Source organism: Manduca sexta, chromosome 1 (assembly GCF_014839805.1).
Source record: "Manduca sexta isolate Smith_Timp_Sample1 chromosome 1, JHU_Msex_v1.0, whole genome shotgun sequence".
Taxonomy (NCBI): domain Eukaryota; kingdom Metazoa; phylum Arthropoda; class Insecta; order Lepidoptera; family Sphingidae; genus Manduca; species Manduca sexta.
In genome coordinates, this window is record NC_051115.1 from 3,915,284 (window position 1) to 3,930,395 (window position 15,112).

Sequence of the window (15,112 nt, forward strand, 5' to 3'; positions counted from 1 at the left end):
AAAGGTTCCAAAAAAAATGTATTAGGCGCGGCTATATATACGCCACAGCATTATAACTGACTGGTTATGGGGTTTATTGTGTTTATATATTTTTTTTACGTGCTCGGTCTATTGCTTTGTTTGCACGTATTAAAAAAGGAGGTAAGGATTTTTTTTGAATTTGAAATTATTGACAATAAAACTTTAAAACAGTGACAGTACAAAATAAACCTTATTATAGTATAATGCAAGTTTGATATGGAAGTATATTTAAAGGAAACTTTACGTGTACATTGAAGTAATTAATTGTTCAGTTGTTTATGTCAACTGACTGTACTCTATCAGCAAACAAATAGATCATTTACATAACTTGTTTTCATAAAATCGATCCTATTTATGATAATCAAAACACTATATATTATTAGTTTGAAGTGAAATGATACCTTATTGTAAATAAACAAAGTATTATTTCAAATAACACAAATTTATTAATACCTTAGTATTATTAATTAGGGAATTTGCTATAAAAATAAATATATAACATTAAACACATCTATAAAAACATCAACAAACATTTAAACAACAATAATTGGGTGTTACAGAGTAACTGTAAATAAAATCTATGTAATCTTAATTCAACCTAAGTAGAAAGAAAATATATAAAATCCAAAAAAAAAGCTAATAAATAATATCATCCCTGTATTATATACTGTCCCACAGCTGGGCCTCCTCCACTGAGAGTGATTAGGCATTAGTCCACCACGCTGTAGTGCGGGCAGACTTCACACACTCTCATTCCTATAGAGAACTTCTCAGGTTTCCTCACGATGTTTTCCTTCACCGTTAAAGCAAGCGATAACTCACAAAGAATTATAAGTAAAAATTGGATGTTAATTATTTTTTTCTTTAGTAATAAACTCCAGTACTATTGGCACTTCAATGAACCTCTTTAAAAATATAACGTTTCAAGTAATAATAAAAAATAATTATAGACTTACAGCTTTCGAGAATTAACGTGCCCCCAAAAAAACAATCACAACAAGGCCTGATTATATGTAATAGTTAAGGATAAAAAACGGTTCATTTAAAGAAATTATTAAAATGCATAAAGCATAATACAGCATGCCGGATAATGTTAAATTAATGTAAAAAGTGTACCAAAAGGCGGAAAAAAGTGCGATATTTTACATTAAAAAATGATATATTTTGAGTGAAACATTAATCATATTGCGTGGCTTATATCAAACATGCTGACGACGTACATATTACGATAAAAAAAATATTATTAAAATGACAACAGATTCCTATCTCTGTTTTTTCTATGACAAATTGCGAGACGTTATGTAAATTGCGAAATCATTATGTTAATTGCGTGCAGTGTTCGAAATTTATTTTGATCCATCACTGTGCACCGTAAAATACCGGCGTTTCGGTTAGTGTATAATCCATTCCGTTTGATAAAAAATGACATAACTTTCCGGTACTTGGAAATATTCATGGAAATTTTATTAATCAATATTTTTTTTTTGTAATTTCCTTATTTCCAGTTCTTGAATTTTATTGAATTCAACCACTGTTCTAAAATCTGACGTATCCACGTAATTTGTCATAGAGATTCGCTGCCTACTGCTACTAAGCTCAAAAGCTTACTAATCTTAATCTAAGCTCGCTAAGCTTAATCTAAGACTTACATAGTTCTTTTCCAGCCAGATAGCGTCAACAAGACTATTATTATAATCTTATTTAAACACCGTTATGTTTATCGTATAAGCCAAAACCAAGCTTATTATTATGCCATTAGGGTTTACAATAATACATCGGATTTACGTTTTTTTTTATTAGTATTTTATATTAAAAGATATTATTTTTCTAGATAGACCCACCTATTCCACAGTATAGATATAGTGAAATTTTTTATTTTTGTCACAAAATTTTTAGTTTGAAATAAAAATAAATGTGTATTAAAACGTTCAAAAGTAAATAATTAAATAAAAATTCAGCTAATTAATCTCAAATATGGAGACATAGAGAGATTCTAAAAAATGCATTAATAATAATTATTACACTATTTGCTTTAAAAATATTCTTTAAAATAAAGAGCCTAGAATAAAAATGCAATTAAAAATATAAAAAAACAATCACCTTCGGATGGGAAAGCTCAAGGTCCAAACAACTGAAATTTCTTCACAACGCGTGATAGTGAATAGTTATTATTAATTTGATAATTTCATAACGTTATACAAACGTACAGGCACACATACTATAATATTACATTCCATGCTTTACGTAATGAGTATTTAGTTAATAATATATTGAAATATGTGGAATTAAAAAGAATATCCGCGTTACACAAGGAGCCAAGTTTTTTAAAGAAAAAAAATATTGAATAAACATAGCGTCAAAAAAAAAATCAAAAAGATATTATATTTAAAAACGTGTTTGAGATCATTACAAAAGAGGTTACAATAATTGTAAAAAAACCTTATTGTAATGAAATCGTTTACTCCGAAGTTACGAGTTTTTCTAGTAAAAAAAAATTCGCAATCCAATGTATTATTGTAAAATAACTTAGCTTACTTAAGCCTACCTATTTTTCTTTTTTGATAAGAATTAAGCTCATGAAAGCTCATCATTCAATACTGCCATTATCTATAGCATATTCACCCCAAATTATGCCGACATAATTGGCCAAAAAATATGAAAAACACAGCCTTAGAAGCTTTACTTTCTTTAATATATTATAAAGTTTTATCTTTATTAAAGGGGCTAAACAACGTGACTACACCGCACCTGATGGTAAGTGGAGTGCGGTCCAATAGAATGTCGACTGACGAGAGATGATTACCCGACACTCGACACAATTATGCCTGTTGGAGCCGGATATACACAGGCTGATCCCGGAACGTTTACATGCGCCACTATGGCGGGTTTTAACATCTTGTGTACGGTCGCTATCCGAGATATAAAATATATCCAACCACCAGCAATCTCATATTTTCGGTGAAATAAAACATGTAATTTCATTTCTTTTATCTGAGTAGAGACCGTAAGGTTACCCTAAGTGTTATTTAATCAGATTATATTAAAAACCTTACGGATGATTGCCACATGTTCTACAGATTCTTAGTTCGTTTTTTGAATGACGAGACGAGATAATTGCTCGCCCAGAAATACGCGACAGAGGGTCTACTTCGAAAAACGAAATCCGTATTTTCGGATGAGAGATCGCACATGTTGTTACTACGAAGTGTTACGGATCCGATCCGTTCATCGCAATATTTCAGACATGGAATTTGTAAGAACCTATAGGGATTCGTCATCCCTTTTTAAAACCATTTGCGAGGATAAAGTTTCACTGCTTTTTCAAAGTAGAGCATCTGATGCTAAACTTCTGTTTAAAATAGCGCATTGCGTTCGTTAAGAAAGTGATTATACTTTTTTTTTCAATAACTACTTTATTAAATTGGCTCTGCTATTTAACTTTTTTAAAATATGTATTCCAAACCGAGTTGCAAGCGACTTTTCGCGCAATCTCCATTCTCTAAATGGTGATAAAACAATTTTTTTTGTTAGAAATATCCTCGCTAATAATGGTAATATATGAAGATACTCACAGCGATAGTTCCCTGCCTGGTGTACTTAGTGGACGCGACGTACGAAGCCTTCACAGTGAGGACGACAGCGTTCATCAAGTTCTTTGCGGCTTGGATGAGGGATGTGGCGCTGTCGAGCTGAAAAAAGTGAAAAAAAAAACATAAAAATAATTAAAAACATCATTTTCGTGTATTTGTTTGTAAACGATGTTTTGTTTTTTTTTTTTATATATGGTTCAAGTGGCAATAATTTTAAATCAAAAAGACATTTTGTTATATGCTGTTTTTTTTTAATTAGGGGATTGATTTTTTATTTCTTATATTATTTATCTATAGTATATTGACTGAAAGTATTATAATAACTACTTTAAAATAATCTTTATTATTATTTCAATTAACTGAGATCTAACAAACGCACTTTTTTAACATAGTTTTGAAGAGAGAGAGAGAGAGAGAGAGAGAGAGAGACAAAACATAAATTACAACACCTATAACGAGATATTTTTCTACCTTTACCATAAACATAGATACATACAAAATAACTTCAATGAATGAAAACCCATAGAAACTTTGACTTACAGTGAATTGAGACTTTTGAATATGAAAAATATAGAAAAAAAAAACACGGACAAACACATACATGTCCAATATACCACTGCAATGACGAATCGCACAAATTTAGACCCAAGATAGCTATACTGAAAAATGTACGCAAATGGCGTAGGAGTTAAATAACAAATATGACTATTTTTGTTAAATAAAAAAAATGGATTGATTGTTTTTTTTTAATACTTTTTTTTTATAATAAATATTTCTTATGTTTACGCGAATTTTAGACATTGAAAATAAAATTATTTATTATAAAAAACCGCGAAAAAAATCCGTTAAATACTTTTTTTTCAATACTTTTTTTTGCTCTTACTTTTTTATCCGCTTTACTTAGCATTTTATTGAATAACGCTTTTTTTTATTAATCAACAGTTTTCTTATTGGTTATTCCAAACCACAACGCGATATTTCCTTCATTCCTTTCAGTACTAATCTTAGATTTTTCAGCATATCTATCCAACCCCGAAATAGCCAATGATAGTCCACAGCGGTACATCTTTCAAAATTAACTCACCATTAATAGCTGCGTCTTAACACAGTATAAACACTGGCCAGTCCTCCGATGTTACTGCTAGGTACCATTTTCATTAGGTATGTTGTTATTTATTTTTTTATACTTGAACGTTAAAGTGTCCCACTGCACCAGATGGTAAGTGAAAAGGGTCGAATAGAATAGCAACTGACGAGAGATTACGCCTCGACAGTCGACACGATTATGCCGGCCGTTTGGAGCCGGATATACACAGGCTGATCCCGGAACGCGTCACACTTACGCCACTATGGCGGGTTTTAACACCTTGTGTACGGTCAGTATCTGGGCGGATATTAAATATATCCTACCACCAGCAAAAAAATTCGTTACCTTTTTAAGTTAAAAAAAAAAAGATTTTTTTAAATCTTCAAAAACAAAAATAAAAAAAAAAATAAGGAAAAAACATGTCTTGTTTTCTGTAAAAATGTTTCAAGACTCAATTTGTTAGCCGTTTACGGCAATAAATGTTTCGCATGCTTGTATTTAATAATAATTAAATAATCATGCTTATATTGCATATGAATTGGAACAAAAAAAATATATCAGTAATCGATATTACTCATGCCTACAAAAAAACCTAGTCCTAAATAGATTGATCATGCTAAAAAAAAATATATCATTGTTTAAATATCATGTAAAAAAACCTTTTTTCGCAAATAATAATAAAAAAATCCGTCGTTTAAATGCATAATCCATACGAAAAGTAGTTTTTTATGCAAAAAAAAAGAAAAATAACGAAAAAAAATTCCCGGTACAGTCACAGACAAAAGCGCACACACTCACCCCGCTTACAATGAGCTCGCCGGATATGTTCTGCACGTCCGCCTTCACTTTGCTCGTGATCTGGATCTGGTGGCAGTAGAGGGCGATGCGCTGCAGGTATGCGAGGAGGTCCTGCTTGGTCGACGATTCTGGGCACTGGGTAATAGTAAAATATAGTAAGTTTTGATCGGTAATAGTGGGGTTTTTTTTTTAACTAAAATACAATATTATTTTATTTTTTATTCTGGGCACTAGGTCTATTACCTAGTAGTACTATAAAAAAAAGTGAGTTTTGACCGCTAATAGTGTTTTTTTTTTCATTTAAATACAATATTCTTCTATTTAGATTCTGGGCACTGGGTAAGAGTAAAAAATAGTGAGTTTTAATCGTTAATAATGTGAACTTTTTTTTTTCAACTTAAATCCAATATTGATGTATTTATGTTTGTAAGTTTTATTATGGCATATTTTTCACCATTTATTTAAAATAACAGTGTTTTTATAGCCCTTAAAATGATTACTACACGATCCCTGCACTACGTTTTACGTTTTAACGCAGTGAAATATATGTATTTTTGCAGTTTTTTTTTCTGGTGGTTAGACTAAAAAAAAAAGTTTAAATACATTTTTTCTTCCCATCAAACTGTCGTGTTTGCAACGATAAGTTAAAAAAAACAGTTAAATTGAGATCCAGCCTGTTTTTTTTTAAAGGTTAAATTTTTTTTATCTATATTTCACCTGTTCTGCAATCTCTCTGGTCAGTTTGTCGAGCTTGGTGCCCGCCTCGGAGATCTTCTTTGCGGCGTTGATGACATCCATGGTCGTCTTCAGCGGTCCCCTGCCACTGTTGGGAAAATAAAAACGTAAATAATATGACATTTTGCTGATGGGTCGAAAATGGAACGTAATACTAAAACGTTACTTTCCTTATTTTCTATTTAACATAAAACCATCACAGCACCTTCCGGGGCAAATCCGACCCACTTATGCTACGGTTTGAAGGACACTGTAGCCAGTGTAACTACTGGACATAAGACTTAACATCTCATGTCCCTGACGAGCGCAGTGGAATACCAAACACTTTGTAATTCAAGGTGATGGTGTTTCTGCTGTTTATGGATCGTATCGCTTAAAAGGCGAACGGCAAACTCCTCTAGTCATACAAAGCACAAAAAAAAAAAATATATAAAAAAAAAAAACAAAAAAAAACCCACCGCGTAAAGTCAGTCATCTCCAACATGATCATGCACATGTGTTTGGCGAGCATGATGATATCGTTGCCAGCGTCATCCCACTTCGCCACCTCGTTGTCGAACGTCATTTTCTCGCGACGGAACAGTTCCACTTGCTGGAGAATCTTGCGTTTGTCCTCTTCGGTCATCTTGCGCATCGCTTCCTGTAATGGGTCGATTATGGAAAAATAGAAAAAAAAAAAATTTTTTTTTTGAAAATTTTGCGGGTCATATTTGGCACATCGTCTATTTTAAGTTTTATTTATTAGGTTTTATAATAACAATAATTATATTTTGAATTTAGTTTTTTTATATTATAATGGTTATGGAACAATGTTCTGACACTTTTTTATTGTTTAATTTAACGGGTCATATTTGGAACTTTTATTAAAAATTTTGGCGAAAAATAATTATGGTCTTGAATTTACTTAGTAAAAAAAAAAAATAAGTACACAAAATATAATTTGACTTTATCTTGTTTATATAAAAAGTTTTACTTCCTAAAACCCATTCATTAAGCAAAACTTCACTAAAATTTCCCTGTCAACGATAAAATGATCCGGGTCCAAAACGACCCGCTGGTATTATCCGAGCCACTTACCCGAGCGTTGGTAATACCACTGATATCCGGGTACTCGTCCACTCCATGCTCACCCGTGTGAGCGCTCGCTGTCAATAAAAAAAAAAAACATTAGATAATCTATAAAAAAAAAAAAAAATTAAAAAATCAAACCATAGCAAAAGCACAAGCTTAGTTATCGTCGACCAAATTAGAAATACTAGTATCTCCGATATCAACTTTATAAAAAAAATATTTAAAACAACTTAATGTAAAATAACTCCATAGATGGCAAAAAAAAAATTATTAAAAAAATCTCAAGGGAAAATGACCCCACTCAGGAGTGCAGTGAGTTTACTTTGCCGTGGACGCATAAAAAAAATCTATATTGCTTTGAAAAAAAGGCACAAATATATCGACAAATATGTCAAGTTTTTTACTTCGCTTAAAACAAAGTTATAAGCTTTCTAATTTAGGCAACGATATAACAAATACATTATAAATGAATCAACATGAATATTTGTTAAACAATGAAACAAACATATAAAAAGAGAAACCCACTGTAGAGGTATGTAATGAAAAAAATGGGGTACTTTCAACCGAAGATTAACTTGTTAACAAATAAAGGATCTGTATCGCAATGTTTAAGTAAATGCTATTTTTTTATATCATATAGGAGAAGCAAATACAAAAATAGCAACTAGAACCTGGTTGGGAGTGGAGTGGACTGCCAAGACGATGTCCGCAGGTTCAAAACTCAAAATCACCTCTTTTTTAAAGTCATGTATATACTCTTTGTGAATTATCGCTTGCTTTAACGGTGAAGGAAAACATCGTGAGGAAACCTGCATACCTGAGAAGTTCTCTATAGGAATTTTGAAGGTGTGTGAAGTCTACCCGCACTACAGCGTGGTGGATTAAGGCCTAATCCCTCAGTAGTAGAGGAGGCCTAGCAGTGGGACAATATATAATACAGGACTGATATTTATAGTAGTACTGGCTAGTAGGATTTTCTTTATATAATATTTCTAATGAAATGTCACTTTGTAAATAAATGGATTTCAAGTGAACAATCTCAGACTATTATTTTCTATTTTTTTCGAATTCTACAATATTATAAATACAAAAGTCATGTTTCCAAATCGTAAACAAATTTGTAGTTATATACATTAATTGATGGAGAATATTCTCTTAAACATTGTGTAACAGGCCCTCAGTTCCCATTAAAAACACAAACATCAAACATCATCCTTGGTTCCTCGTTAATTCTCTAATGGGGTAAACTTAGCAGGCAAAATTAAATTGAAAAAATAATATGCAATTTCGAAAAGGGCACATGTCTGAAAACATAAAAAGTTTATGAAATGGAAAAAACTTATTATTTTCTAAAGTAGCGTAAAAAAAAAAAAATATTTTTGGGTTACAATTTGGGTACAATTAACAATAAAAAAAAAAACGGAAAATTTGTTGTTATATATACACTTCTACATAATTTATATTTATGAGATTTGCTCACTTCGAAATTGCATACTCAATTATTAAAGCGCCAATTTGTGTAGACTTTGGATGTAAACGCAATTGCTAGATTTAAAATAAATTTAAGAATAATCGGCTTACGAATATGTTATATATAATCAGAGGGATTTTTATTAAACGCAAACAAATTTTATAATTCATGTAGGCGTATTCTTTAATACTATAGTGAAAACTATGACATAGCATCCCCTTTTTTGTAAACTTTAACGCGACCAAAGTTAGGGCTTAATTGATTCAATACGTGTTATCTTCTATCATTTTACCTTACCCAAATTACCCCGTTGTTACAATGGCCCTTTTTGTTAACGACACTACTAAAATATTTCTTTTTCTTAAATTAGTTACACAAACAAAAGCTGTATTACAAATAATAGGTGTAGATCTGTTCCAATTTTTTAAAACTAGCCCATCACTTACATCGATTTCACATGTTTTTGTAATATTCCCTACGACAAATTACTTTAACTCCAGCTGATGTTAGTAATCTTCTTTTTGGTAATCGTTCTCTTAATAAAATAATGACCTATTCCAAAATTTTTACTTTGTGAGAATCATCAAGGTCAAGGTCGCAAACAGAAATTAGTTTTTTGACGATTCTCACAAATTAAAAATTTTGGAACAGGAGTGCGTAATCATATCTTTTTTAATTACCCCAAAAAAACATGACTATTATTTTTCAAACTTACATAAACCCTTTTTTTCTCACCTACCCTACAAAATACCCCATATTTTTGTTATTACCCCATCCATTACTCACATCGGCTCCTCGTTTCCATGGTCATGTCCTCCACGGGTTCGAACTCGGTGTCCGTGTCCAGATCGTCGCTCGTCTACAAAACATGCACAACATGCAGAGCGTTAGCGACTAGCGGCGGGGGATGGTAGGTGTTTCAGTGAATGGGGTAACTTATTTAAATTCGTGAATCTGGTGCGATTGTTTTTTTAACGTATTTAATCATAATTAAGATATATATTAAGGGTTTAATAATCAACGCTATACAGGATAATTTTGACATTGCGTTACTAAATGAAACCAACCACGTACTTATTGAAAATAACACTACAATAAGTTACTCGTTAAGTGAATTCGTCGCAGCGACAATATCACACTCTCAGTCAAAAATACACCGACACGCCATACTTGCACGAAACTACAAAATTATCGAAAATTCAGAAAATTAAAACCGGATTTTTTTGTAAAAATATCCGTCATTCATGAAAGATTTTTGGTACAATGTTAGCAGGGACAAAGACGCGTATGTGCTTCATTTAATAACTCAATGTCTAAATGACCTTGTATAAGTATTTTTTTTATTTTATTTTTATTCAGGGTCTTTTATTCAAAGGTGGAATGTCAGCCCCGCCTTCAATGTATATTGTATTTATTACCCTGTTTTGTAAAAGATATTAACGCATTAATTAAACTATTTAGAATTTTGTATTAATTGATCCAATTTACAATATTTTATGGACAAACCATAAATGATCCTTGTTTGGTTTATTTTCCAAGTTAGGAAAAGAAATAGCTATCAGTCCAATGGGGTAATGTTTGGTATATATTACCCCGTATTTTTTTTGTTTTTTTTATTTACCCCGTTAATTTTTTTTTATTTTTAAATAAAATCAAACGTATCAAACCAATGAAATCAAACCCAACACACCAGTTTACGAAACGAAAAAAAAAAAACCATTTCACTTCAATCAATCCGTCTGCGCGTTGCCTACCACCTCTCACCAACACACATAAGAACAACACAGACGTTAGACACGACATGCCACATCACAACACTGCGAATGCATAGAGCGCTTAACAGACAATGCATGCAACGGGCGAGGCTTATTGGCGTTTGTTGGTAGATTCTACCCCACTAGCGACCCGCCCCGGCTTCGCACGGGTGCAATGCTGACTATTTAATGGATGTTATTATACATATAAACCTTCCTCTTGAATCACTCTATCTATTAAAAAAAACCGCATCAAAATCCGTTGCGTAGTTTTAAAGATTTAAGCATACAAAGGGGACAGAGAAAGCGACTTTGTTTTATACTATGTAGTGAGTAGTGATTTACTATTTGAGTTAAGGTCCCCCGTTAGCTAAGGTTTGGGTATTTGGAGAGGAGAATAGGAGACTGACAAAGAAGGTTTTTTTTCCCAATGGCTCTCATAAGGGTATCAACGGTCCCTATGTAAAGTATCGAATCCGCAAAATGCAACTTTGCAGATTCGATACTTTATGTAGGGACTATATGCGTGATTCGCATAAGTTTGGAAATTGTGTTTCGCAAGAGGGTCAGGCGGGGGACGAGGTTCCGCTGATTGATACGTAATTCGTCCCCCGACAAGAAGGTTTGTAAGGTATATGTGGATGAAAGAGCGGGTAGGGGTCGACCGCACCGAACCTTCGAATGTCAGATATTAGTAACGGCCAGGTCAAAAGTACCCTGGACCGGCGGGTATGCAAGATTGATGAAGGTGGAGAATCCCTTCAGGCTCCAACAAACGCCAACACGTCCCCACGGCACGCACATATCGACCCCCTATAGCTCTCACATTTGCTTCTGGTCTCCAGCGTGTAGTGCTCGTCCAGCTCCACATCTTCGGGGTCCAGCTCCTCCTCGTCCTGAGGGTCAGGGGGCGGTGGACTATCAGCACTAAACCATGGACTATGTAGGCCAATTTCCATCAGTCAATGAACTCAATTAGTTCTTCCATGAGTCTTAGTACAGCTTGGCGAAGGAAGCAATAGTCAACTATCATGGATGGTTATAACATCACACTTTGATCTCCGGAAGGGTAGGAAGTGGTTTAACAAGGCCACCCACTTTTAACCATGTTTCATTCCATAAATATTAACATATCGGACATTCAATACTTCGGGCTAATAAAAACTCGATACTCAAACTGGGAATCGAACCCGAGAACTCAGCACAATATCAAAAAAGGCGGAAGAGATTCCACATAAGTATTTGCAAAAACTATTATATATATTATTATTTATATATTGTATTATTTGTCATTTGAACTTTTAAATTTTCAACCCTTCTTTCATGCACCTACCATGATCATCTCTGCACCACTCTAAGGTTGGCTGGTAGAGAATGCCTATGGCATTAAGTCCGCCTGTATACATTTATATATGAAGAGCTAAATAAATAAATAAAAACTTTAAAAACTAAGGGACACCCTAAATGATACTCTGGCATTTCCGACACGCATACTTTGAAGTCAGATTTTTTTAAATTTAAGTATTAATTTGATACAACACTGCCCCAAATCACTTCCACTCACCCTGTTCATGAGCACAGCGCGTCGGATCTCCCTCACAGCATCGTACACGAGCCGCGAGGCGTCGATGAAGTCGTTCTCATCCAGCCCCGCGCCCGCGCCGCCGCCGAGCGCCGACACCGCCGCGTCGACGCGCACCGCGAACTTCGACATCACTGGAGACGAGGACATGGGTCATATTTATTATTTTCCTCCTTTTATCTCTGCATCATCAGGAAATTGAGTGGAAATTACTGTGGCATTAAGTGCCTATACAATAGCCCGGATAGCGACCGTACACAAGGTGTGTGTAATCTTCAAAAATAGGGGACCGGACTCATTTTTGTTCTTTATTATTATCAAATATTTACGTTATATAAATTATAACACAGAAAGAATTATTTAAATCCGGTAAAAAATCAACGAGTTATAAGTCTTTTAATTTCGGTAGAAGGGGTAAGTAACAAGAAATAGAAAAGAGGCGCAATACCCACGTGTGACGTCATCGGGCATTACGACGCGTGCGAAAGAAAGAGATGAAGCGATATTCCCACTTCGCGCCCACTTCGGCACATAGTAATATTTAAAATATGAATTACTGGCTCATTTTTTAACCAATTTTTATGCAGTTTTCGCAGGAGGGGTTCTTTTTCGTATTATTAACCATTACATATAGAATAATGTACAAAATCAAACACAGGACGGTCCCCTATTGCGTTATGTAATACTTGAACGGCTCCTTAGTTACTTTCCAGTAATTTTATTGACCATATTAAAGTGTTCAATTTATTTCAAATTTGGCGGCCGACTGTACCTTTACTTTTCATTTATCACCGGTCACCGATAATTGCCCCGCCTGATCTATCAAAACACATACGAACCGTATTGACATTTGAAGTAGGCAGCCTCGGGCGCGATGTCACGGACGCGCGCGCAACCGCGGCGTAAGTTTATACTTAATCAACAATAATCCATCATCCGAACGACTGATTAATGAACTCGGTAATGCGTTCATGAGTCTTGTTTGAGAAACATAAACCATGTCGCCAGATTGCCAGTTTTATTGAATTTAGGAGGTATGGTTATTATAGGGACAATTTTTGCCGGTTTTAAAGGGGTAAAATTAACACACGTTCGTACGCGCACACATACACACAGAGAGAGAGAGACAGAAAGAGAGAGAAAATAACGGAGAAAGAGTGAGGGAGAGACCGAAAGAGGTATTGTAATTAAAAGGAAATTTTTTGGTGGTTTTAAAGGGGAAAGCGACGACAGCCTAGTTGGGTATGGAACGGTCTGCCGAGACGAATGTCCGCAGGTTCAAATCCCAAGGGCACACACCTCTGACTTTTCTAAAAAATCATGTGTGTATTCTTTGTGAATTTATCGTTCGCGTTAACGGTGAAGAAAAACATCGTGAGGAATCCTGCACATCTGAGAAGTTCTCTATAGGAATTTCGAAGGTGTGTGAAGTCTACCAATCCGCACTACAGCGTGGTGGACTAAGGCCTAATCCCTCTCAGTAGTAGAAGAGGCCCGTGCAGCAGTGGGACAGTATATAATACAGGGCTGATATTATTATTATTATATTTAAAGGGGTAAAATTAACGGACGCTCGCACGCACACACACACACACACAGAGAGAGAGAGAGAGAGTGAAAGAGAGACTCAGACACACGCGCGCATTCACAAGCATGTGCATGTTATCAACGAAGATAAAACAAAAAATTCAGTTCACAAATAAAAGCTCGCCCCCATCACACTATGGGACGGAACACACTTGATAACTGGGTGCCCTGCGCACTCCCGTTCGGGGATGAAGGCGTGCTGTGTTTGATTTTCCCAGTACATACTTGTTTACTGGTACCGGACCGGTCGCTGCACTATACCTTCATATCTATACATATAATAAAACGAAGTCATCAAAAGCTCTGTCTGTATGTGATCGATTTTCTCAAAATCTACTGAACGGATTTTTGTACGGTTTTTACTAAAAGATAGTGCAATTATTGACGAAGGTTTAGGTTAGTACATTACGGTTTTATGTAAATTGACTGAACTATAACGATTACTGTTGAAGAGGTCGCGTGGTAAAAATCTCGTGGATCGGGATTTACGCGGGAAAAAAATTGTAACACACTGATTGCCACGCGGGCGAAGTCGTGGCCACAGCTAATGCATATTATAAAACAAAGTCCCCTTTTCTGTCTGTCTGTATGTTATCAATTTTCTCAAAATCTACCGAACGGATTTTAATAAAATTTGGTATGGAGATAGTTTAAGACCCTGGGAAGGTTATAGGCTATTTTCCGTCACGGGAAAACTCCTTCATGCGGGCAAAACCGCTAGCAATAGCTAGTTTAATCTAATTTCCATCTAATCAATCATTTTAATGCGTCGGCCGTCGTAGATTGATGCTGTTTTTAATTTAATCCGAGGCAAATTGATACAGCCGATGTTGATATTAATTGTCTGGAATTTGAAAAGGTTATACCGGCTCAAACCTCTAATGATGCCGTACCTTCTCCTGATATAAAAATGAATCCCTATTTCTCTTGGTCACGCCATTACGCGTGAACGTCTGCGCCGATTTCACATTTCTTTTTGTTGTGTTTGTTATTGTCAGGAGACGGTTCTTATGAATGAAAAAAATCAAAAAATTGCACGGAAAATTAGAAAATTTAAGAAAACTTAACGAAAATACTAATTTTATATAACTGTCAATTGTTTGAAATAACTGTCAGCGATTGACAGAATGCGCGCTGCAAATTCATAGTTAAGACGGGACAACGTCTGTCGGGTCAACTAGTATATTTAAAAAAATGACTCAAAATTCCACTTAGCATTCTTGGATTTTGAATATAAAACTTCTGTACAAACTATACGATACTTTACAACCAACGGTCAATACCAAACCTCAAGGCCGAGCGAAAACAAATAAATCAATAGCTCATGGCGTAAGAGAGAATATTTAAAATCATTGTGCAACGTATAGGTTGGAATCTTTAATCATTTCACGTCAAATTGTATTCATTTTGTTGTAT

General features: G+C 34.4%; 1 protein-coding gene across 5 annotated transcripts in view; it reads right to left on the reverse strand.

Moving 5' to 3' along the window:
* LOC115451036 (catenin alpha) overlaps positions 1 to 15,112 on the reverse strand; it is a 60,195-nt gene that overhangs the window by 4,887 nt on the left and 40,196 nt on the right. For 3 of the 5 annotated variants that reach the window (XM_037439751.1, XM_037439764.1, XM_037439799.1), the window contains 7 exons: positions 12,092 to 12,243; positions 9,560 to 9,632; positions 7,309 to 7,376; positions 6,690 to 6,871; positions 6,214 to 6,319; positions 5,497 to 5,631; positions 3,594 to 3,710 (listed from right to left, as the gene is read on the reverse strand). In XM_037439751.1, the coding sequence (XP_037295648.1) occupies positions 3,594 to 3,710; positions 5,497 to 5,631; positions 6,214 to 6,319; positions 6,690 to 6,871; positions 7,309 to 7,376; positions 9,560 to 9,632; positions 12,092 to 12,243 (833 nt within the window). Of the gene's footprint in view, positions 1 to 3,593; positions 3,711 to 5,496; positions 5,632 to 6,213; positions 6,320 to 6,689; positions 6,872 to 7,308; positions 7,377 to 9,559; positions 9,633 to 11,353; positions 11,424 to 12,091; positions 12,244 to 15,112 lie in introns of all 5 variants that reach the window. The other 2 variants (XM_037439836.1, XM_037439813.1) reach the window with 2 other exon arrangements.